At 44.7% G+C, this 24,908-nt stretch overlaps 1 protein-coding gene across 3 annotated transcripts in view; it reads right to left on the reverse strand.

Moving 5' to 3' along the window:
* Positions 1 to 2,224: 2,224 nt before the first annotated feature.
* Positions 2,225 to 24,908, reverse strand: part of LanB2 (laminin subunit gamma-1) — a 205,255-nt gene continuing 182,571 nt past the window's right edge. For all 3 annotated transcript variants that reach the window (XM_037413277.2, XM_037413276.2, XM_037413278.2), the window contains 6 exons: positions 23,690 to 23,812; positions 16,911 to 17,025; positions 9,940 to 10,139; positions 8,222 to 8,380; positions 6,134 to 6,233; positions 2,225 to 4,378 (listed from right to left, as the gene is read on the reverse strand). In XM_037413277.2, the coding sequence (XP_037269174.2) occupies positions 4,125 to 4,378; positions 6,134 to 6,233; positions 8,222 to 8,380; positions 9,940 to 10,139; positions 16,911 to 17,025; positions 23,690 to 23,812 (951 nt within the window). In that variant the 3' untranslated portion in view covers positions 2,225 to 4,124. The remainder of the gene's footprint in view (positions 4,379 to 6,133; positions 6,234 to 8,221; positions 8,381 to 9,939; positions 10,140 to 16,910; positions 17,026 to 23,689; positions 23,813 to 24,908) is intronic.

Genomic DNA, 24,908 nt, shown 5'->3' on the forward strand with positions numbered 1-24,908 from the left:
CTTCTCCATCTTCTCGAACGTTGCGCCGTCAAGTGGCTCACTTTGAAGTCCGTGATGCCCTCCTTTAGCGCAGGAATTACAAGTCTGACGGCCGAAAGTGGTTACTCGTCATACCTCGCCATCTTCGTGCTGCAATATGTTCAGGTTTCCACGCTGACCCACAGTGCGCACATGCGGGCGTCTTCAAAACATATGCTCGGCTTTTCTCCCGGTTTTATTGGCCTCTGCCTGATGAGGGAGACCCCTGCAGTCGTTGTTCTGGCAGAAATGCCAAATGGCTCAATACCATCCGTAAAATGGGCCGAATATGTGTTCTCAGCACGTCGGCTGTGGCGTAGGTCTAACTGGGTGATCCAGAGCCAATATAACTGTTCCAGCGGTTGAGGTAGTTTGTGGTAGGTAGAGACAAACACGTAGTGCCTGTGCTTGCATGCTCTGAAGTGCTATAATGTTTGACTTTCAAGTTTTAGTAAGCAGAGGAGAACTGTTGCGTAGTACACCAATAAAAAGTGCTTGGTATAGCTGTAGCATGGAACTCAATGACGGGCCCCATCTTTTTCCAGCGATGACTTTCAGGACGTGGGCAATAGATACCAGTTTAGCTTTCAAGCTAGTCACGTGAGGGCTCCAGGAAAGGTCGCGGTCAACAATGACACCTAGAAAACAATGGCTACACTTGTAAGAGATGGGCTGGCCAATAATGCTCATCAGGTAACTTGTCATCGCCTTGCACGAGAAGGACACCAGTACACATTTTTCTGTTGAGATTGTTAGTCCTTGCATGCGAAGATAGTCAGATGCTTGCGACGCTGCCCTCTGTATCCTTGCTCGAACTTGTAAGCATGTCGATGCAGATGCCCAGACACAGATGTCATCAGCGTATATTGAAACACTGACTGTTTCCGGGAGAGCTTCCACCAGGCCAAGCAAGGCAAGATTGAAAAGAACTGGGCTTAAAACACCACATTGTGGGACACCACAGCACGTGTAGTGGTCCGAGGTCGAGCCACCTTAAGAATATACAAAAAAGGATTTTTGTGTCGGGTAGCTTCGGATCTATCGAAACATTCGCCCTCCCAGTTCAAATAACAGCAGTGTGTCTAGTATATCTTGATGGGAAACATTGTCGTATGCCCCTTTCAGATCAAGAAAGAGTGCAAGTGCTAGTCGTTTCCTAACTTTCTGCTGTTCTACCGATGACACTAAATCGATGACGTCAATTGACAAATGGCCTCGTCGAAATCCCGCTATGGAGTCGGTGTAAATGTTGTGCCGTTCAAGGTACCATTCCAGGCGCTCGAGAATCATGCGCTCCAGGAGTTTCCCAATGCAACTGGCGAGAGCTATAGGCCGGTATAGTGTCAGCACCAGAGGGAATTTCCCTGCTTTTAGAAGTGGCACAAGACGGCTACGGCTCCATTCTTGATGTATGACGCCATCTTCCCATCGCCGATTAAATAAATTTAGCAGTTCTCGTCTAGCTGCTTGGCCTAAGTGACGCAGGGCGGTGTACGTTATCTCATCGGGCCCTGGTGAAGAAGAACGCTTACACAATGTCGGTGCAGCTTCTAGCTCTTCTATAGAAAATGTAGCATCCATATTTATCTCTCGGACTGGGGATATCGCATAAAAGCATATCGGAGAATAGGCCTGTCCCGCCAGTGATGTTTAAGCTGACTACAAGGATAGTGTAGTTTAATTAGGTAATCCTTGCATGTTACTACAGCTTCTAACCACTCGTACAACTGTTTAGCACATTCTGTACGTTTATTTATAATATCAGCACACGAAGTACGCGCGGCTTCATCACCTTCACGATACACCTGACTTTTTATACTGAACAAACGTTTAGCCTGAATAAGTCGAAGAGTAACAGGTTAAAGTGCAAGTCCTCGCCCTAAAGACGGAGGCAGCCTAACGCAATGTCGCTGAAGCAAACTGCTAAGGTATCGTTGATGGGACAATCTGTAATGTGTAAGCACAAGGTTCGGTAATCTGCGAAAAAAAGCATGAATAGCACACAAGCGTTGTTTTGTTTCCACCTCCCATGAGGGTGGCTTTCCACCAACTAGCAATTTAACCAGCAACATTGTTGTTCGGCAGAAATAACGCCCGGGCTCTTTGTTATGACAGCGGAGGGGGAGAGCTTCTTTCACGCGATAATTGCTGTCGTTTAAAATAAATTGGCAGCCTTAAAAGATTAAAAACAGCACCTGTGCAAAACAACGGGTTTAATTGCTCTTTATTAAATGCACACATGACGTAAAAAAATACGGCACATACTTTTGGCACTGGTTTGGCATTCAGCACACAGTGGCAGTCTCAAAACAACCAGTACTTTTGATCTTTCAAGTGACTTTTTGTTTGAGTAACAAGTAAAAAACAATTTTAATATATCCAAAAGGTTATACAAAATGCAAAGAACAAACAGAAAAATGAGATGCATTCTACAATCTTAGTATATACTATTGCACTCTGTACACATGATGTTCACCTGCCCATGCAAGCAGAGAATAATAACAAAGTGGTGGTCTATTCGTACTGCAGCTGGACACATCGAAAAAGTGTCTCTTTCCACGTGGCAAGCGTGTTTCATTGGAAGGTGCAGTTTCGCGCACGAAGGGTGTGTGTACGGCACAAATAGTTTTCAATTGATTATGCACAGCTTGCGCGGAGGACCACTGCAATAACCTAATAAAAATAAAACCGTTCAAATGCAGTTTTCAAAATGGGAAAATAAAATGCTTCTACTGGAGACTGTTGTCTAAGTATTACAAAAGCATCCGAGATACGCGTTGTGTGTTCGCTAAGCGACTTGAGATGAATGAAAAACGACCGACTTTTGAGGACTTCAGTTAAAATGCAGGAATTTATGGTACAATGAAACCTGTAATATAAAAAAAGAAAAGAACATAGTCTACCACTTCCTTTTAATAAAATTATGTGAACGATGTGTGCACTTCACGGGCCTGAAGAGTTCATTGACAACTGATAGTCCGAAAAGAAATGCACATGTTGAACAGTCATTCGATAGTGAAAAATTCGTTTTCTTTAACTTTTTGCTCCTTACCTGGCATCATAAAAACAAACAAGACATATATGTTGGTGACATAACTGACAAATGACAGTTTGATATTCACAGCTCTTGTGTTCCTATCAACATGCTGGGAATGCCAGAGGTCCCTTACACTATGATAATTTTTGTTTAAACTAAGAACGTCAGACTAAAAAATCACTGGAGAACCCTGATCAAGATCCGTTAGCTTTCTGAAACTGCATATTCATGCAATGGCCCCCCAAAAAGGAAGAAGAAACTATACATCTCTTTATATTTTCTTTACTTATTGCCAAGTCCTTCATTCTCGTTTACTGCTTCAAAACGCTCTGTCTTTCGTTCCAAGAAACAGTTTCCATAAAGCACACACACTTGCATGTCTTTTCTCTACATAAGTGAGGAGTATTCCTGCTTTCCTGCCTTGCTAACGCACCAAGTATAGGCCGCAATAACAACGGTCGCAGGAAGAGACTCTCCCCTCTCACCAAGGCTTGGAGTACTGTCTTATACCGCCTGATACACACTAATATTTTACTAGTGTGAAAGATGATTCGTGGCCTAATGGTCAGTTTTTGTAACTACGACTAATGAAAAATGCACAAAGTTCATAATGCACTTCGTGTGCAACACCTTCATGTCTCATATCGCGCCCAAGCTTGCTGAAGCTGATTGGTCCCATAAATTATGTAATGAGTCACACATGTACTTTTTCATCCCAAATGATCACAATTTTTTGTAGCCATGATGCGTGTTAATGGGTGGAAGCTGCAGCGTTGGGAGTACGCAGTTCCACTGCATTCCGCTAGAGGGGGCGAGAGAGACAACTCAACTGAACACTTTAAACCCAAACCCAAATGTGTCTTCCATGTACGTACTTGATCTTTTCTGTTTTTTTGTCTGACTTATGAAAAGGCCGAGAAAAGACCACGTACGAGACACAAACAGTCTGTTTTCAAAGAGAATGTCTCTTCCCGAAAATTCCTCCTCAAGAGCATGCCATTCCGCCAGCCGCGAACTATTCCCTCGCTCTTATTGTTCATTCTTTTTAAGCCCTTCCCCGTGCAAATGCTCATGGCTCAAGCTTGATGCGCCGGAAGCAGCGGTCAGGCAACGAGTCACTGATATCCTTGACGTTGGCCACGTCCCTCTTCAGCTGCTCAATCTGAGCCTCGTAATCGTGCATCCAGCCCTGCTGCTGCTGACGCGCAGCACGGAGTTCTTCCAATCGCTCGTCCAGGCGCGCCGCTTCGGCCTCGCGCTCAGCCTCCATCAGGCGACGCTCCAGCTGGTCCAGCCGGCCTGGATCCACGCTGTCCACGTTGGCTGCGGAAGACACAGTGGCTTGGTGGGTTCTCATTTGATTGCCAATTGTTATGCAGCTTTACGTACATTGTGCGTAATTTGATGCATGTGACGGTCCTCTCTGTTATCAATCTAGGAACGTTGATTGTAATAGTAGGTAAAGTAATTATTTAATTATTATTTGTCAACAGTGATAATGATTGCTTGATGAACATTACTCAGCACAAGCAAACATTTTCCTTCTTTTGACAAGCAATAGCCATCATTACGAATCCAATCTTTAGCCAGCTATAGTCAGCTATTCAACAAAGGCGAATTCTGTTGAGCCCTAGTAGTATGCAAGTAAATGCGGCAATTAGAAGGCAGTGACTCACCACCTTTGAGACTGTCCCACATTTTTCTTCTAATTGCGAACATCTTCATAAGCTGTTGCAAATTGTGGATGACAGGGGCGGCAAGAAATACGTTTTCTAATGAAAAGAAAGTCTACGCAGCATACACTGAGCGATAATTCAGGTACTGTCAAGATTGGACCCGCATTAACGACATCTTGTCGTTGTACAGGCTGTGTCGAAGCTAGACCAGAACACAAATTAAACCTGGACACTACAGTCAGCAAGCGCATCTTAACACTTCTACCGATACATCTTCAAGCTTCGTGAATACAACGCTTTGTCAGAAACTATTTGCGGAATCGTACTATTCCGAATCTGTCATCAATATTTACTCAAACATGAGTGTTCTGCGAATTCGTTTGCAAAGAACCTAAATTCGCTTAAAACGACAGTTGAGCTAGTTGGTCGGTGCTCGTCATGTAAAAAATGAAGGCTCGAAAACACTAAATGTAAAGAAAAAAACAAAGCGAAATAAACAGGCTTGCTTGTATGCATGTAGTGCCGCCAGTAGTTATGGACAAGTGAAACGCTTGTACATGATGAATAACTGCTTCAAATTATTCACATTATCAGGACAATTAAACAATATGCAAGTACCACTCACAGCCATTAAAAATACCAATGATGAAGTGCACGTGGTTCTCGTAGAACGAAAATATTGGACATTTTCCTGAATACTGCTCAAAATTTTTGAAACAAAAAAAGGTTTTCAGACGCAGATGGTGCAGCAGCTGACAACCGTGGAGAGAGAAACGCTGTGCAATGCATGCTACATGAAGCAATCACTGAATCGAGGACGCTTCTCAGGGCATGTAACTTGACGTGTCACCAACCCCGAAAACAGAAACGACACGCACGAGATAGTTTCTGCAGGACTGCATTCTGTTGGTTGCATATTTGTTGAAGAATTATCACAAGACGCTTAAGCTGTGCCTTTCATAAAACTGGAACGCAATAGCATTCTACTTGATTAGAATAAGAAAAACAACCCACTCACTAGGTCTTCTTTATACCTAAAGTGTTCAGGAATTTCGTCAGTCACAAAGACCAATGTAATGCACCTATTCTGGTGATTACAACAAGGTACCAAACACCAAAGGTCCTTTTAAAAGCCGCTGAAGGCTGATTGAACAAGAAAGCTGTTGCAGTCACAGAATAAAAACACCAGCTTTGAGGTTGTGGATCAGCAGTTCGTCGAGTGTTATTTGTCAGAAATTTGAGCTGTTTGCCTTAGTAATCACTACTAATGCATTTGACAAAATATGGCTTCATTAAGCATGATTATTTTACGCTGCCAGCCACCTCCACCACATTTTTCACGATACGGGCTCTGATTCTCTTGCATGGAAAGCAAGCTCCTCTGTGTTTTTCATTTACATACCCAAAGCCCTGAGAATCTCGGTGACCGTGGCCACAGCATCTTTGACCTTGTCCGAGGCCTGCTTTGCACCTGCCCTGGCTTCGTTCGCTTTGTCCAGGGCCTGTCGACGCACAAGGAATAACAAAGCACTGAACAAGTGAATAGCTAATTTCGCACATCTAAATACATAAATGTAGTAAAGTGATGTATATACAAAGAAAGTTACACTCTAAACACTATTATGTGCACCAGAGACAAAAATAAGAGTGTTGTTTTTATGTAGCAATTGGTGTAATTTGAAATCATCTGTTAAAGGGACACTAAAGTCAAATAACAATTTATGTAAGAGTGAAAGCTCAATGTATGACAACATCTAAAATGACAATATTATCAATAGCAGTGCCTTACTTACCGAGAAATTAAAGTCAATGCACAAGAACCCATGGCCCGCAGTTGAAAATTCTCAGAATGATCCCGATGACATCAGACAGATCGCCTTCAATTAATCACTAGTAATCGATCTAGTTGCACTAAATAAAGAAACTTCCATGCATCAAGAGATGCAATAAAATGCTGCATGTTCATTTCTGTTCGACTCATGGAAAAAAGAACCACCAGACGTTACTATGGGAAATGGCGTGAGTGGTTCAAAAATTAAATTTTCGTGTGTTACACAGGACAGGTGGTGCCGTCTAGTGGGGCCCAGTTGAACCAGAAAACATCTGCAATCTAGGAGCCAATGACGGGAAATTGATCACTGGCCGTTGTTGCTGCTGTGGCTCCCACTGCTTTTGGTCTGCTGCTACTAGCGCAGTAAAGCCAGGCAACGTTGTGCACGGCAACAGTGATGTGAGTCGGTCCGCTTCTTGAGGCGGGTGATTTGAAGTGCGCTAACCCTATGCAAACCACTAAAATGTGATTTTATTTCAAAATAGGCCCTTCTTTGGCACAAAAGTAATACTATAGGGTTTCTGGACAGCTATTGCAACAATCAGTGACGATTTAATAGTTGCCTTTAGTGTCACTGTAAAGGTAGCACTGTGAAACCTAATAATAATAGTTTTATTCGGGGTTCAATCAATGCCTCAAAACCACGATATGATTATGAGAGATGCCATAGTGGAGGTCTTCGGAAATTTGGACCACTTGGGGTTTTTTAATGTGCGCCTGAACCTAAATACACGGGCTTCAGACATTTTCGCGTCCGTAGAAAATGCAGCCGCCATAGACGGGATTCGATCCAGTGAAGTCCACTGGATTGTGAGTGCAGTGATAGTCCACTGGATCTTGGAGTCCAGTGAAGTCCACTGAATCGTAGAGTCCAGTGAAGGTCACTGCACTCCACTCAGTCGAGTGCCATAACCACTAGAATGTCGCAGCTGGGCAACAGTGAAACTTGAGGAAGTGAGCGGCACGGGCACACAGTGTCTCAGGGTCGCAGATTCGCCGCTGCTCCGTTTACCAAAGCGACAATGTCTTCGAAGTTTTTTTAGATAAGCATGCAAAATTTCCCCAGCACGAGTAGAACCTGATACGTGTGGTCCACAAACTCAGCGTGCGACAATGGTGTTACTTTTTGCCGCACTTTGTTGACTTCATGCTTGTCACGGAAGTTGAGATACTTGTCTACAGCGAGTTTTGCTTGTTTCTCCGCTCAAATAAGCGACGAAGGCGCTGGAGAAGAGCTGGTGGGAGAAGCAATCGCGCACTCGGCGAGACGGTGATGCCCTCTATTAAATGGTGCGAGTATCAGACGCACGTTTCCGGAGCGTGTTTAGTAATTGTAGATTATGTATTGCCATTACCTTTTGGGTTATTTCAGTTACTGACATAGTTTACGTAAACCCAGCTACCTTTCACCTCGGTTGTTCAGTATGCATCCTTTACTCTTGTGTAAACAGTTTCTAGGTCACGTGTCAATTCAACAGTGCGTAGAAGGCACACAGTTACGCGACACACACTGACAACAATAGGTAGAAGGGTCGCACAAATGCAGGTGAGGATAGTCTCCTCCGAAATGACACACAAATGACACATTTTTTGCAGCTCTTTCTGAAACTTGTTTGCATTGTACAAAAAAACACCGCTCTACACGTCCGAAGATCTCACCTCCTTAGCAAGTGCCTCATCATCACGGGCCTGTTTCTCGAACTCGCGCATGCGGGCATCAGTGTCGTCAACCTTGCGCGCCAGGTCTTCGGCTTCGTCTCCAAGCTGGCGTGCCGACGTCTTCGCGTTGTCCGCTTCGTCGCGCACATTGATCGCGTCCTGCAAATATAAATAGCATGCACCAGTCAAGTGCAGCAAATAATCGAATGCATGGAAAAGGATCCTCAGGTAGCTATCTTCAAAGGCACTTTCTTGGCCGATGACTTTTGCACAGAAGGCACACCAATTTTCACGTGAAGAAGCCCTCCGCGACTGTGCAAATAATAACGATGATGGTCGTTGGTTGTTTTGAGGGGTTTTACGTCCAGCAGTCGCCGTAAGGAACACCGTAATGGAGGTGTCCGGACGACTTCAAGTGCTCTTTAACGTGCACCTAAGTGGGAGCTTACATTTCGCCAGCATCAAAATGCAGCCGCCGTCACACACAACTGAATCCACGCCCTCGATCTAGAGAGTTCGAGTCTGACCGCTTATGCACTAAGTACCTAAAGCGAGTAAGATAAAGAAATAAGATATATATGATAACAAAGGTAATGTGGCAGCTGTCGCTTCATAGCTTCATATCCCTCTAGCGGCAAACTGTTTCCTCAGCAAATTTCACATCTTCTAACACCATCATTCATGCACTTGAATTCCGACTAAACAAGAGTTAGCGTTACTCGATCGGCATTGTGTAGCTGCCTGACTCACATGCAAGAAAACATGGGCCCCTCATTCGCTTTCGTTTAATTCTAATGGTGGGAGCACTCAGGTAATACTGCATTGAAGTACACACTACATACTTCTAGTGTATCATTGGGGATGTATAAGAGGTACGTAGTTGTCTGAACTTCACTTCAAAGGGCTATGATTGTGTCGTATATGGAGATATAAGTAATTTTCTTGTTTCCAGACTTTCGACTGCTAGTGAAAATAATGATATACAATAAATAAAATTTCGGTACTATATCACTGCTCAATCATAGCACGAGTTATTTGTGCGCGTGACAGGTGCCCAGAATTACTGATCTCGCGTGCGGTAAAGCTTTTTACAGGGGGTAAGGGTGTACTGGTGTCCACTAAGGAACTAGGAAACACCCTCAAGGGCGTACACTAGTTTAGCGTTCTTTATCTCTATTATGGAACAATAAAACACCAGTATGGCACGTGAAGGTCTGCAGTATGTGCTACTCCGCATCAGCTTTCTTGGTGCATGATTAGGGACTGCACCTGTGGCATCTAGCAAAAGCAATGAGCGGCTTGTAGGCCTGTCTCACATTAGTGCTTGCTCCTTCCACTCCTCCACCCGCCCTACGCCACACACACACACACTAGATAATATGTGGAGTTGAATGTCCCAAACCATCATATGACTAAGAGAGACTTGGTAGTGGAGGGCTCCAGAAATTTTGACCATTGGGTTTCTTTAACGTGCACGCAAATGAGAGCAGACGGGCCTACAACATTTCCGCCTCCTTGGAAAATGCAGCCATCGCACACGTGATCAGATCCCGCGGTCTGCGGGTCAGCAGCCGAGTACCTTAGCCACTAGACCGCTGCGGCGGGCACACACGCACTTATCTTGGGCATAGTTTCGATGATCTGTATTAAAACATGTAGGAAAACTAGCCCAGCGAGAAGCACTACACTGTTTTGTTACATATCGAGGGGGACAGCACCTTTGAGGCCTGCTCGGCGATCCTCTGTGCCTCCTTTGCGATGTCGCTTGCAGCGTTGGCGTCTGCCTCGGCGTCTTTGAGGGCGCCCCGGGCATCCCTGGTCTTGTTCTCGGCCTCCTCGATGAGTACTTGGATCTCCGGCACGCGTTGCAGTGCCGCCGACGCCTTGTCCTTGCTGGCCTTGACGTTCTCGTCGAATTCTGCGCCATTCAATGTCGCACCATCAACTCGCATGCCGTCGGAAGAATTGACATCTCTAAGGGCATCGTCGTGTCCATATTGTTCATCTAATGGCGGCAAACTAGAAGCCGCCCTCACACGAATGCAACGTGACATGCCTGTAGACGCAGAAGCGACTTGCGTTAAAAATGTTCGTAAGAGAACATTTTAGCCCCCATGGTGATGACTACTCCAGTAGAGAAGCCAGCCGGCCAATGGGAATGAGCACTTAGGATAAGTTTGTTGATTTCGGCTTCGTGATTTTCATCTCTAGTAGGAGGCAGCTGTTTCTGGCAAGAAGACAGCAGGTCAGCTGAAAAGAATGACCACGTACTGGCTTTCATTATCGCATACTCGATGCCAGAATTCACTGACCACTGGCTGTGACAGAACTAAGCCTGTGTGCTGACCGTGCTGACAATGGGCCAAGATGCTAGCCCCAAACGTCCATGCGAAAATATGAAGGAATCTGGGTTCGTGTTTACAAAACTTTAATTTCCTGAATGATCTACGCTGTTGGCCGGTCACCTTCGCTAATGTTACGTCCAGCGTCAGAATGGCTCATAATTTTTTCTTGTGAAAGATTTCAGCGAAAGAGTTTGTAACTACGAGTCCCGGTCTAGTTTACACATGCTAACGCCGAACTGAGACGAGCGCTATGTAGCGCTGGTGTACTGTGTTCAAACATACATAACTTCAGCACATCAGTCTTCGCGTGACAGTGTCGTAAATTATCTTTTTAACCGACCGCGAGATCCGAGACTTGTGAGCAGACAAACACCAGGCGAATTTCGTTATCTCAATGTAGATGCCTTCCTGAAAAGCAACTTTTACCACCTGTGTACCCCAGCCATGCGCCAATAAGACCTGGTCGTCTACAGAATCATCGTTCATCTAATACACGAGTGCGGAGCATAGGACGTGCCGTACTCTGTGGCATTCGTGTATGTGGCATTTGTGTAAAAGAGTGTATTAAAAATGATAGCTTTTGTTGGGATACTCCGACGTGGAAACTTCGGCGAGTCTGTCTGTCTTTTATTTCTTTCTGTCACTCGATTCAGCCATCAGAGCGAAAATTAAACCCTTTGCTGAGCGAGCACCCATCTTGATGTCCTGGTTGCCTTCATACTAATGAACATTGTCAATCAAAAAGCAAATATTGCACATATTTGGGCATATTTGGGCACTATCACAATGTGAGTATTATGTAGTGTGTTAGTTTATTTTAAAATGCAGAGATAGTTCATCTAAAGATCGTAGTGTTTATAATGCTGCGCTGAAAATGCCACGTTATCAACAAAAAAGTGAGTGTTTCCTACACTTCACTAAAACTACACAGTGCTGCCACCTACTAATGGCTTTGCATTCTATAAAAAAAACTTTTCTCAAATTACTGCTACATGGAGACCACACCTACTCACCGATCTCATGCAGAACGACAAATAAACAATTTATTCTCTGTCTCTCCATACAGAAAATTATCGTCTTTCGACGACCTTTGTCAGCGAAGCACGCACATATACTGCCAATTTTTTATGCCTCAGTTCTCCATGGCGTGCCTGGACGCGTCGCATCTGTTGGTGCCGCTAAGGATTGCCGTGTATAGAATCCGGTCTATGTCCAAAACACCGTTGCCAAAGCCTTCATCGCAGCCCTGGTGCTAAAGTGAGTGGTGCAAAAAGAGCCATCGGCAAATGATGTGCATAAGCCACTATCGGCAAATGATGTGCATAAGCCACTATGGAACCCCCTCTTTCGTTCGTGTCAAAGTGTAGTTTCCTGAAAATCACGAATTGTGGAAAGCTTTTCCTTCCAATATACACATCAGTAAAGTGGGAAGTTCACCAAAGCAAATTGCGGGTACAATACAATGCAAGTTTTACTTATTTTGGTGTGCTAGAACTTGCAAGTAGCTAGCATTATACAACATCGAGTTCGAGGCAAGCCCTCTGACGTTTGTTCTGTAGGGCCTAAATGCATTAAATTTGAATTTATACATAATGTTGAAGTGATGAACAACATACACGATCAATTTATTCGGCTAGATATTTTATACGGTACACAGAACTACAAAGCTCGCTTTAACAGGGTACGAACGACCCCAGCGACTTTGACTTTTCAGTTGCATTCTTTTTTCCACTCCCGCTTCCTTTGGAGTGGGCCGTTTTATTACGCATTCTTCAATGTTCTGGTGATCAGTTTCTTTTTGTATATAGTGCAAATGTAAATACATGCATGTGATTTTACCGTGTACAACAGAAGCTAAAACAAATCTAAAGGTGTTGATGGCTAACATTCCACAATTTACTCGTATGACGCACGTGTTATCATTTGCCAAATAAACAGGAACATTGAGCCTATAAAACGTACATGGTCATTGCTCTGTGATGACAATCAATTCAGACAATCGGAGGTCGCGGTGTGCGTGTTCCCGAGTGTCTGGAATCTGTCTGTACCTGCTCACTTTGTGTTAGACGACGTGCAGTCTCTCTGACAAAGGTCAAAGTTGACTGAAATTCGTAATCAAGGTTGCCATGGTTCTCCGTCAAGGCTGCGCAAAACAGTAATGGTGCAGCCACATTATCGCCCTTTGGGATCAATTCACATATAGCCAACAAAATCAACAAAATGTATCCAGCGCTGTCACCTTTCTGCTTCACATAGCAGCACGAAAAATTGCTAAAACAAAATGCTGCTATGCAGTTCTTTACTTAAGTAGTAATACAACACAAATGTCACGTCAATTGCGGCGTTTCTCTGTAGCCCGTGGAGCTGTCATGTTTGCTTTTGTTTTTGCCAACGTACTGGCGAGTACTCCAACAAACACTTTATAGTGATTGATGGCTTGTCCTACTGGTGTAGAAAAATTGAAAGGCCTTTTTTTGGGATAGCAATTCTTTGAACACTCTCAGCTGGTTTTTGCTGCCGGCGTCAGCATTGACCATCATTGACCCTATATGTATACGTATCTATATATACGTGGAAACGCAAGAAAGAAAAATAAACCAGAAAAAAACTCTGATGCAGAGAATCGAACGTCTGACCTTCCTTCCTGAGCATGCGGCGTTAGCCACTGAGCCACCAAGGAGCCAAGCTTGTCGCGATGCGCTGATGCGCGCTCATCTGCCACGCTTGCTTTGCGTGGCAGAGGTGGAAGAGGCTTATCCGCGCACTTATCCTCTGGTGGGGGGGGAGACTCGCGCGCTTACGCAAGGCACTGCGCCGTGTCGCCTTATGGCAGACAGAAATTAGGTGCCTGCTTTCTTTCTTCATGAACCACTACCACCACCACTGAAACGATTGCGTATAGTTGCCGGCTACACTAAAGTCGCTTCGCTCTCTGCACAGGCCGCATTTGCGGAAAAAAAAACACGCTTTTCAAACACAGCGAAGTAACAACGAGAACACTTGTTAGTTTGTACTCATATCTGTACCTTTATTGCGATAGCAATAAAGGTACAGATATAATGATAGCAATTATATGGACAGTCTCGGCTGTGTTATTGCCGTCGCCACCGCCGATTATACATATATATGGGGAAGAATGCACTAGCTTCCTCTTTCTGCAAAGTGAACACTGCTTTTCCGATCTCGTGAGAAAACAAGAGAGCGGGGAGGATGGTTGACGCGCTTTTGCGGTAATGATCAGCGTGTGGCTTGTGCCCTCACAGCAAGTGGAAGCTTGTACGGGCTGCGCCCTCAACACGGAAAAACAGTGCCAAAAGTGTGCCTGGAGTGGCCGTGTTCTCTTATACCAGCGTTTTGTACAGTTACGCAAGATCGAATCTAAATGAGTTTACTACCAGCCTCACTTCGCATATCAATGCCGTCACCACAAGCCTTATTGCGGTCATCTACGGTGGCCACGCCACAAGATACTTGGCAAGCACGTGTTTACTACGAATAATACTGCTCCTAAAATACTAGCCTCCATTGCTTCGTAAAACATTCAAATATGTTCCTATCTCATTCATTGCTTAACCCTTTTAGTGGAACAGCTTCTTATTTCTTGTTTAAACAACGCATTAAGTGTCGAGCTGTAAACTTTCGTTCCCTCTTGTCCATTGTGTGTTGTTGTCGTGCGTCATTTCTGCGTGAGCAGCGCATTGCAAGTTTCGATGTGCTTGCCGTTCTCAGCGTTACATTCCAAGCTGTTTCTACCACATTCGTTGCTTCGTTCTTGCTGGGAAACTGGCTTTTTTCAGAGTGCTAATTGCGCTAACACATGCAATATTAAGTTACATTCCTGTTTAACACTCGCTAGTCACGCCTGTTTCCACAGCCCTACTTTGCAAGAAGGTCGAACTTCGCACTACTTCAATCCTCTTTTTCAGGTTCTAACAGCCGGCCCTGCGCATCTTGGGGAAACTCCAGAGTCTGAAGTCTCTGATAAATATCCTAATGCAATTTTAGCCCACTGAAACTCTCGTAGCCCCCACTGGACAGATGCCTAGTTACTATCCAACGAGCGACCTATGCAATCGCGCGTAAAAACTTAGAGATCACGAAAAAAAAAAAAGTAAGAGTTTCGCCGCAAGCGCAAAGCAATGAATGCGATAGATACGAATTGGAACGTCAAGGGAAGAATGGAAACCAGATTAAAACGCCCAGCGCACCCCTCAAGAAGAAAAAACGCACAAGAAGAACGTACACAGGACTAGCGCAAGAAAAAAGGGTCAGAGTTCAACACTAAACCTGTGGTTCAAACTCAAAGGATGCATGAAACTTACATGCACAGGCATGCACAGCATGAATGAAAACTTCACATTGTTTACACATCAGGTGCAATGCTGTAAAAACTATGCAGAAACTTCTACCAGCAAAGCGTGCAACTCGGCGTGTCTCGAGGACACTCGCATGACATGTGATTAATGCCGGTGCACCCTTGCATTTCTCTGTTCTCCCCCGTGGTGCGACTGGCCAAGAGAAGAAGACGAGGAGAGCACGCAGGGACCAAATGACTATATGATATCCTCCTTTACACTGACACTGTTTCATGAGATAGAAAGTCCAGGTGGCCGCCATCATGACAAATGCAGCACAGGGAGCCTGTATGTGACGTTAAGTGGAAACTACAAGCTATCCAGCCGTGTAACAGATATTCATCTGCGTTTTTTTTAGTAGAGTGCGAAATATCTTCAATTAGTTTTTGTCATAATGAAAAAAATCTGTTATTAGTAGTAACTATTTTCTGTTGCAAACGCATCGTCTTCAACTGGAAGAAGTCTTGCTAGCGTCCACAGTGTCACAGATAATGTATGAAACGGATTATAGTGTCACAGTTGTAACTTCACTGTATTTCAATAGTGCGCTCTTTTTATAAACAAAGAGACTGCAGCGAGCAAAGTGACCTTTGATTGATTGATTGATATGTGGGGTTTAACGTCCCAAAACCACCATATGATTACGAGAGATGCAAAGTGACCTTTGTGCGCCCTATAGCCAGAATTGCTCCCGTGAAAGCCCAAGACGCACAACTCTCTGCCAACGCGAGATAAGCGGGCTCCCTATAGACGGGTACACAAGCAGGCCGCCGAGCGCACCCTGCCTGCCATCTTGGTAGAGAGGCATAAATCTTGGTAGATAGGCATAAATTGTGTACACGAATAGCTCACCGTTACTACGGCGAAAATCGTGAGCCGTGCGCTGAGGTCCCCTATTTAAATCCGCGCATCCGAAAATATTTTAGCACCTAAGTTTATTATGCCGGGGCCCACCAAGACTTCAATGATGTATTTCCGTCACGGACATGACGTTTAAAATACGCACGATCAGAAGACAAATGTTTCCTCATCGAAAGTCGAACCTGTGTTCTCCGGGTCCTTGGCAGCTGATGCCAAGCATACTATTCACTATGCCATGGTCACGTACTTTAAACTTTTAAAAATACGTCTTTTATATCCACCACAGTCCTCTCAGCATTTTTGGTAAAGTGCAGTAATGCATCATCACCATGACATCCACGAAAGTTCTCTCAACTTGTCGTTTCTAAGCGTTCATCTCATTTGGCGCCTTTATAATAGAAGTATGTGTGAGTTCGTCAACGCCAAACACACAAACAGGTGGCGATCTTACCTGAAACGTTGGTGTTGCTCACAACATTCATTCATACAAAAACAGCTCTGCAATGCATAAAGAAACGCGCCTGCTTTATGTGGATATACTAACTCTGCGTTCCCCACTTACACTCATTCGGGGACAAATCGTGGCCGACCGACAGACAAGACACAACGCGTGTTGCATTTCCTTCTGATCTGGCCACGGCGTTCAACAGCTCCAACATGCCGGGAGTAGGCGATCTTAGCCAAACTTCAGCGTCCAATCATTCGCGTCACTCTGGCTCTCACATCGCTTTCTCTGGTTCCGCACTAATCTACAACCACAAGGGTTTGTTTTATCATTATTGATAGATGGTGGCCGTGGAGATGGACGTGTATGACTAGCGTTAACGTGAATACATCGACGTTAAGCAGTGTTATTCTGAAACACCAATGGACACTGCACAAATTCTCTTATATCAATGTACAGTGAACAATAAACTGCCGTAAGGACGCATTTTACTTTCGTGTTTTATCGATTCCTACGACAGAGGGATCAAACATGTTGGTTCTGAACTATTTTCCTTGATGGCTTTTATATATACAGGACATGACGGCGGAGAAAAACGGCGAAGCAAAAAATAAGCCGAGAGTGCTCATATAATTTCTATCGCTACAAAAAAAAAAGGCCACCTCATGGCAGAGAGGACGTACCTTTGAGCACCTTGAGCGTGTTCTGAGCTTCCTCAAGAATCCTTTCACCCTCGGCGGCTGCCTCTTTCGCTTTAGCGAAAGCTGTGTCCACCTCAGCCAGCAGTTCGTCCGTGATCTAAATGAGGGTGAAAAAAGATAAACTCTCATTTGTTCTTCCAAACAGACCGCCACATTTAAATTTGCTCATGTAACTGTTACTTATTTTCTGCAACTTATGCGAGTAGTCAGGGTACCGTGACAAATGATAGGTAAGTGAGACACAGACAGAATGCTTCATGTACTCGGTTGATATACGCTTGAGTGATATATATGGCTTCCTCATGTGCTAAACCAGTTCTGATCAAGCAGGTGGACCGTCACTACAAAAAACGACACACGCCAAGACCCAACAGGGCTTCTCTCCTAAAACACTGGGTTCAATCGGACACAGAGACCTGCAGTCCCATTTTGGTTAATGTGCACGCTGCGAATCATTATTGTTGAACAAAACACCACAGAAATCTCCCACCGGCACTACATTGGGAGTCAAGATCTAGCACAAGTATACGGGGTGGCCAGTGAACGGTTGTGCAAAGTGAGCAGTCAGTTTTTTTTTTTTTAGTCAAGAAACTCGCTAGCAGATGCTGTCTGTGCTGGCGTTGTCTCTCGCGGCCGAGAAGGTGTACTTGTTCATTGCAATCTGGTACTTGAGCATTGATCGCAGAAAGAGTGTCTCTATAGTCAACGCATAGTCAAATTATATTGTTAGAGAAACTTGCAACGAAAAATGTTGAATTTTCCAGTGGAGGCAAAAATTCTGTAGGCCCGTGTGCTCAGATTTGGGTGCGCGTTAAGGGGGGAGGTGGGTCTTTAGACAACTTTTCTTATTTTTAATGCCAGCTAGATGAAAATGGGCAGTCTTGAGCAGTTTTTTACGCTGATTTCAAATCTGTAATTAGTTTTTTGATAGCTGCAATAGTTCATAAAATATTGATGTCTGAAATCAAATTAGTTTCATACTCGTTACGGGGCTTTATGAAAATTTAGTCTTCCTAAACCAAAATCTGAATGCATGACACTGTTGCTAAAGATCTACTGTAGGGGGTGATGTTATTTTGATTCATTCAGAAGCATTTTACATGAAAAAAAAAAAGGATCATGAAATTACTATGAACATTTTTTTTTTAATTAGCAGCCACTGCTACACCTAACTGTAAATTTCATGGGAGTGCACGAGTGATGAAAATAGCATCACCCCCCAGATCATTTCAATACGAATAAAATGATACCTCATTTGCCATTTTTGCTCAAATATAACACAGAAAAAACACCCATAAGACTGAGTACGGTGTGCAAAAACATCGAACTGAGAAAAACGCATTTGAAGTTTCAACACAAAGTAGCTTTTCTTGAAATTAACTTACCATAATACAAATGGTACTGTTTTGTAGCTCTGTGTTTTGTGAACATGGCCGTACTAAATGTGTGACTGCAGACTCTCAAAATAATAGTTCAGTGGCCACCGAAACGGCATGAGAAACTGTATTTACAACGCTGTGTGTCTGTTTCAGTACACAGCAAGCAAAATAGCACTCGAACAGCATGGTAGCAAACACTTGAATAGTATAATCAAGTGGCTCTTCCATAGACAGCATATCTACGCACAATGTTCCAGTCCAAAATGCAATTTTTGTCAGAAAATTGCCACTGCTGTCCACTGAAACTGCCCTACAGCATACCAGGACTGTAGGCCGAGTCTCTTGCTGGTTTGTGTGGCTTTGCAAGGCGGGTTTTTGTTGAACAGCTGTCAGTGTGCTTTTTCTTAGACTTCTCCAGCCTGATGTTGTCTTTTTCGAGGCTGCGGAGCACCGAGCGATCTCCAGGGCTGTACCCTAGTTTTCCCGCAATTCCCGCATTGCTCCTCGTGACACCTTGGTTGAAGCGGCTGACAGCTTCAGCCACTGCCCTTTCGACGCTGCGCAATGAGGCATGCTGCGTTTTCGAAACCTGCTGCCAAATCCCAGAGTGCAAGCTTTCACTGGGGTTCTGCGTGAGGCCGTCGCTGCACCTTTCCAGAAGGGTTGTTTCACTAAGGCACGTGAACACGGGCTCCAGTGCCTCGCACACAAAGTCGGGCAAGCTATGGTCGTGCGGCGGCAGCTCCTCATTGTTGGCCTCAGCCCTGTTGAATTTGCACCATGACTTGGGGCCTTCAGGACAAAGCTCATGCCTGGGTGTCTGGTCAGTGGATGACATGTGCTTCAGCGTGGCCAGCACAGCCTTCTGCATCCCTGGCACATCATGCTTGTGACTGCGCAAGGCATAACCATAGTAGGAGGCGATCTTCTTGATTTTATCCTGAGTCAGCCTGCCCTTACCACCAAGTGACTGACCTTGAGCTTTTTTTTGTCGCTGAGCGTACGCAAGGCTGCAAACATTCGTTTATGCACATGGTTTATGCAGTCTTTTTTTGCCACCTTGATGTAGCCGTAGACTTCATTTGTTGTAAGGGCGTGGTAGGTTTTGCTGTCCTCATCTGAAAGCATTGTCGTATATCGAAGCTTATGCTTTTCGAGTGACCGCTGGAATAATAGAAGGGCTGCTTCCACTTCCATTTGACCAGCCTTGCAATCAATAATTCTTTGGCACACAGGTGCATGATCAACAAGCCAGGCAGCGTATCCTTCGTCATTTTCTTTAGGTCCCAAGGTGCACCCCAAACAAAAGTTTGACAAGACAACATGGTCTATCACTAAACCTGTATACATCTCGATGATGCACCCGACACATTTGTGTGAAGTGTGCCCACGGGTCAACCAGGTGCCATCATAAAGCACGTCGATGTTCCTGGGTGCATTGCCCAACTCCGCATACAAGTCCTTGATGCAAGCAACACTAGCACCTTCACACTTGGTGGCAGTGGCACTGCAGGCTTTCTGCATTGTTTTCATGTGGCTTTGGAAGGTTTTGTGGTGAAGGCCTCGATGAGATACATTCATGGCAGCGAAAAAGTCCGAGAGAGCTGTTGCCCCCTTACCGATGCTGCTGATGGCCTTCATTGCACGCAAATTGACTTCAAAAGGCCTAATCTTGGCCTCACTGTCGCCGGCTACTCTTGGGGACGAAAAACAGTCCTCGCGAAAGTCGCAGTCACTGCACGAGAGCACAAGCTTTGAGCACAGGCCGTAGTCTTTTTTTCCCCTCGAAAAAGTCATGCTTTTCGCGCCACACTCGGGGCACACGACGAGCCCAAACAACGAGTTTATCACGGCTATGTCGACGATTGAGAATTCCGTGCCGTTTTCTTTGCCGTTGTCCTCCAGTTCAACGTCGAGTAGCTTGAAATTTCGTTCCGTCGCGCACTGTGATGCCAAGGTCTCCTTCAAATCCGCCGCATTTCTAGTGCGCTCGGCTGTCTCCTCCGCACTGAAGAACATCGTGGCGACACGGTCTTGAATATTGCTTGAAGTACCAGGTGACCCGATAATGTGATCACCCGAGAAAATGCTGCAGCTAGGGCCAGGCGAGAGCACCACCGCTGGCACCGCTTCGGCTACAACAGGTAGTCGCGGCAGCGTGCCGTCGTCGGAAAGAACTCCCTCGGCCGCATCAGGAGCTCTTGGCAGCACGATATCGTCGCCTTCCTTCCGTTGCGCGTTCCACGCACGCCGTTTTTTCTTGCCGTACGCTTGACGAGTCTTCTTTTTTAGCCGAGGGTCTCCGCTCACACCGGCCATAGCGTTGAAACGAAAGGCAGAACACCACACGCGCGCGCAACAGCAACCGCTGCGGCGGACCGGCGGAGCAAGAAAAAAAAAAAAACGGCGGGTGGCCTTGGCCGCGCCAGCCAATGGGAAGCGCGAGACAGGGGGCTCGACTTGCTAGCGTGCGCTTTAGCCAATCGGCGGTATGGAAGTGGCTTTCAGAAAAGGGGCGAAAGTTGTCGGCCCCTCAATATAGGCGACGCCATATTGAGGGGCCGCAAAATGAGCACAAAGAAATCAGCTTCAAAACAAGACCAAGATGGCGGCGATCGGCTCCCTGCTTCGTCGTCTGTGCGCACGGGAAGTTTGACCAAATATTCCGTGTTGCGGAGCGTTTCGCGACTACCGTGCTGTTTTGAAATGCGATTTTATTATATTTCCCGATCGAATTCAGTGTTGAAACTTTCATGGCAGGTGCTTATTGGTGCAAACATTCGAAAAATGCGGTTTTCTCAAAAACGATTTTTTGGTCATTTTTGACCATTCCATGACCGCGTCCCCCCTTAAAGAACCCCTGGTGGTCAAAATTTTCGGAGCCCTCCACTACGGCGTCCCTCATAATCATATGGTGGTTTTGGGATGCTAAACCACACATATCTATCTATCAAACAGTCGAATACCTATTGCCACAGGCATCAATGCCCGCTGGGACAAACAACGAAAACTAGCAATTACTGCATTGACATGACCATACCAGGACATACTAGCAGAAAATACTACCTCTAAACTCTTAAAACTATCCAATATTTCAATTCCATGACCATTTAAAACTAAATCTGTATGGGGGAGATTTTTTTTATTTTTTGTTCTGAAAATACTAGCCTTTGTTTTACTTTTGTTATTTTCATGCCATTTTTTAATGACCATACTACTAACTTTTGTAATTTATCATCACATATGCCTATGATGTCATTCATATTGTTACCAGAAAGGAAAATGCTAGTCTCGTTGGCATACACAATAGACTTTGCACTAGAACTGATACAAACTTCACTGATAGATTGATGATCAGTGATATGTGCAGTTTAACATTCCAAAAACACCATATGATTATGAGTGACGTCATTATGAAGGGCTTTGGAAATTTCGACCACCTGGGGTTTTTTAACGTGCACCAACATCTAGAAATAATACATACAACATTATTATTATATAATATGAATAATAGAAGGCCTAATATGCTCCCCTGCAGAAGTGTGCAGGGTGCCTTTGAACGTGCCTAATCAATCTCGCCTATTTGTTGCCGGTTGCTTAGATATGACCTTATTAGTTCAAGTGCACAACCCTGCCTGCCATAACAACCAATATTATCAGAATTTCATGATTAACTAAGTCGAATGCTTTAGTATAATCAATGAACAACCAAACCGTTATTAGTGCCTTTCAAACTATGTTAAAATATACTATTTCTGTTGAAGCAATGTAGATTTGTTTTACGGAAACCGAATTGGAACTCGGTGAGCAGTTCTTCTTCTTATTTTTTTTTTTTTTTTTTTTCAGTGTATGGGGGCCATATTCAGGCAATCTTCAATGAGGGCTTGAGTTTAGTTTGGTGCAATGCCAGGTCAACGAGGCATCGCTCACTTTTGCATGGTGATTTGATGCGTACCTTCCCCAATTTATTAATTTGCTGATGTATTGTTCACTGGCGTGCCGTTTCAAAGCTGCACTAGCTACAGAATGTGTAGATAACCACTCCTGCGACTGCCGACTGCCTTCGCTAGTGCACGGCTGGCATGCCCTCGACCGCCTTTGGTGACTGTGAATGGGACACGTTAAGCAATAAAAAGCCACACTCTACAGCTGCCAAAGCGATATAATTAAAGCTGCTGTCTCACTGCAGTGGTTTTGCACGATTGGGAAGCGTGAGTTTTCGAACTGTTACTCTATTGTGTTCGTGAAAGTTTTGTCACAATTTTATCAGCAAAGTTTTTTGTGTATATTGCAAGCACACCACGTGGCTCATAAAACAGCTTTGCTTCCTCAAGTTTTCGTGTTGGTCTTCCTTAACGGCCTGCAACTAGCGAGCCATAAGGCACGGTAAAATTGCTTACTTATAACTGCTCACAAAAGGCCAGCAATTAAGAAAAAATCAATTTCGCACTAGGCAGGACAAATGGACGACATCGTTACCACTTCCGGAGTTGACATCATATTTATTTTATTATTATTTGTTTTTAATGTTCCCCTCCATGCGTAGATGGTGACAGTTACGCTATCAGTTTACATATACCTTGGTCAACGCGCGCCGTCCGCTCGCTCCCGCCAAACGATTGCTGATGTGGTGGTGCCATCTCTTGCACTCAAGCAAATGGACCAGCATGAGAGCAGACGACAGTGCACGCCAATACGCCGTAACCCTAAAGGCCTGACCCCATGTACCAGTTGCAGCACGTCAGCGTGTAGCTTTTTCACGCGGCGCCGGGCCCTCTTTTATATATAGAGAGAGGGCGTGCAGTTTCGCATATCCACGTGCCTACTCTGTCCACAGGGCAAGGGCATGGCACCCCGCCAAAACGCCACACCCTAACGAGCTGCAACAGATACGTATGGTCAGGCCTTGCTTCGAACTTAAAGAAACTCTGCAACGCACACATGCCTCGCCTGGCTGTGTACTACGCGTTTCGCGCTTACACTCGCCCCGACATAAATCGCAGCCCCGGGCTACAGTGGAGACACGACATGCTTTGCGTTTCCATGTTATCTGGCCACAGCTCTCAATATCTGCGGGATGGCAACCTTAGCCCAAGCTCAGCGTCCATTCAACGATGCTCTTATGAGTTTAATGGAGACATCCACGTTAAATGTGTTATAGCTGCCAAACACCAATAGGCATTCTGCAAGCTCTTGTAATGTAGATATATAAATAAGTAGTAAACATTGAACTACTTCAGTAAGGTCACAAATTACTTTCATGTTACAGCAATTCTTATGAGAGGGGGATCAACCCTGCATTCTTTTTTCTCATTTCCCACTATGCCGATGGTGGCCAACAATATGAACTGTTGCTAAGATCTATATGGGTGTGACGCATACCTGCTGTTGGCGATGTGCTTCGGCGAGGAGGTCCTCGGCATCCTGACGTTGTGGCCCCACCCTCTCGAGGACGGCATGGTGCTTGTCCAGCAATTCGTCGGCTTCCTTCTGGATACGAGCGGCCTGGGACGGATACAGCAGGTAGTAATGTCTCTCGATGCATTTCGCTGCGAGGATCTACCTACTACCTACCAATTACCATTCGTGCACGCTACTCACTCAAGGTCGATACTGTACATAAATGCCAGTGCTCATAGCTTGTTGCTTGTGTTGCTGGCTCTGGTAAATTGAAATATGACTGCTGTTGGAAGTGAACTAACGCAAACGTGAGAAGGACAAGACAACCTAAATAGCCGTTTCATTGAAAAGAAAAGTTCAGAAGACTGCAGTGAAACTTTTCCGATTCTCGAACTTGTGACAGAAAATGAATGTGACAGAAAAGTTATGGGAACAGGCCGCTCTGTACCTGTCGAGGACACACGCAAGTAGCACGTAAGCAGTGATCAGCCTATGAGACCAAGTTATGAGTTTATTAATTCTGCGGTGTGAGTTGTGAGCGAGTTTGTAATTCTCCAAATAATTCTAATTCCCTAATATGGCCACCGTACAAATATTGAACTTAACAATCCTTTGCACCCAATTACACATTAACATCGGCTTCTCTGGGGAAGAGCCAGTGAATGTGCGCACTCGGCAACTTATAGATGGAAAAGTAAAAAAACAAAGCAAAATAACGATAATAATAATTACAAAATAATTTCGTCTTGCAAGTTCTGAAGCTGCATGGCATAGGCAACGAAAGATGCTACTTTAGTGGATTCTAGTTTGCTTTTAGCCATTTGGATCTCTTTATAATCTTAATAAACAGTTTTCTTTTAATTATATGCCATAAAATTATCTCTTTCGAGTGAGAGAATTTCAGACTTAACAATCACACTCTTAAAATGTCGTTGACACCTGATAAATTAAGTTGGATGATGTGGTATTAAATTAACGACTTCACTCAGCAATTGACCTCCGCTCTCACATACTGCACTAAAATTTTACATCGCAAGTACCGGTGAAAAATACCCACACAAAGATTCTGTAACACGACTGCAGTCGTAGCCAACATTTATGCAGATACTGCCAACTCTGGGCCAATGCAGTGTGGGCAGCAAATATGCTGCTGTCGAAAACAGGCAATAACAGAGCCTGATAGGAAATCACCTCGCGAGTA

The sequence above is a fragment of the Rhipicephalus microplus genome, chromosome X, assembly GCF_043290135.1.
Source record: "Rhipicephalus microplus isolate Deutch F79 chromosome X, USDA_Rmic, whole genome shotgun sequence".
NCBI lineage: Eukaryota > Metazoa > Arthropoda > Arachnida > Ixodida > Ixodidae > Rhipicephalus > Rhipicephalus microplus.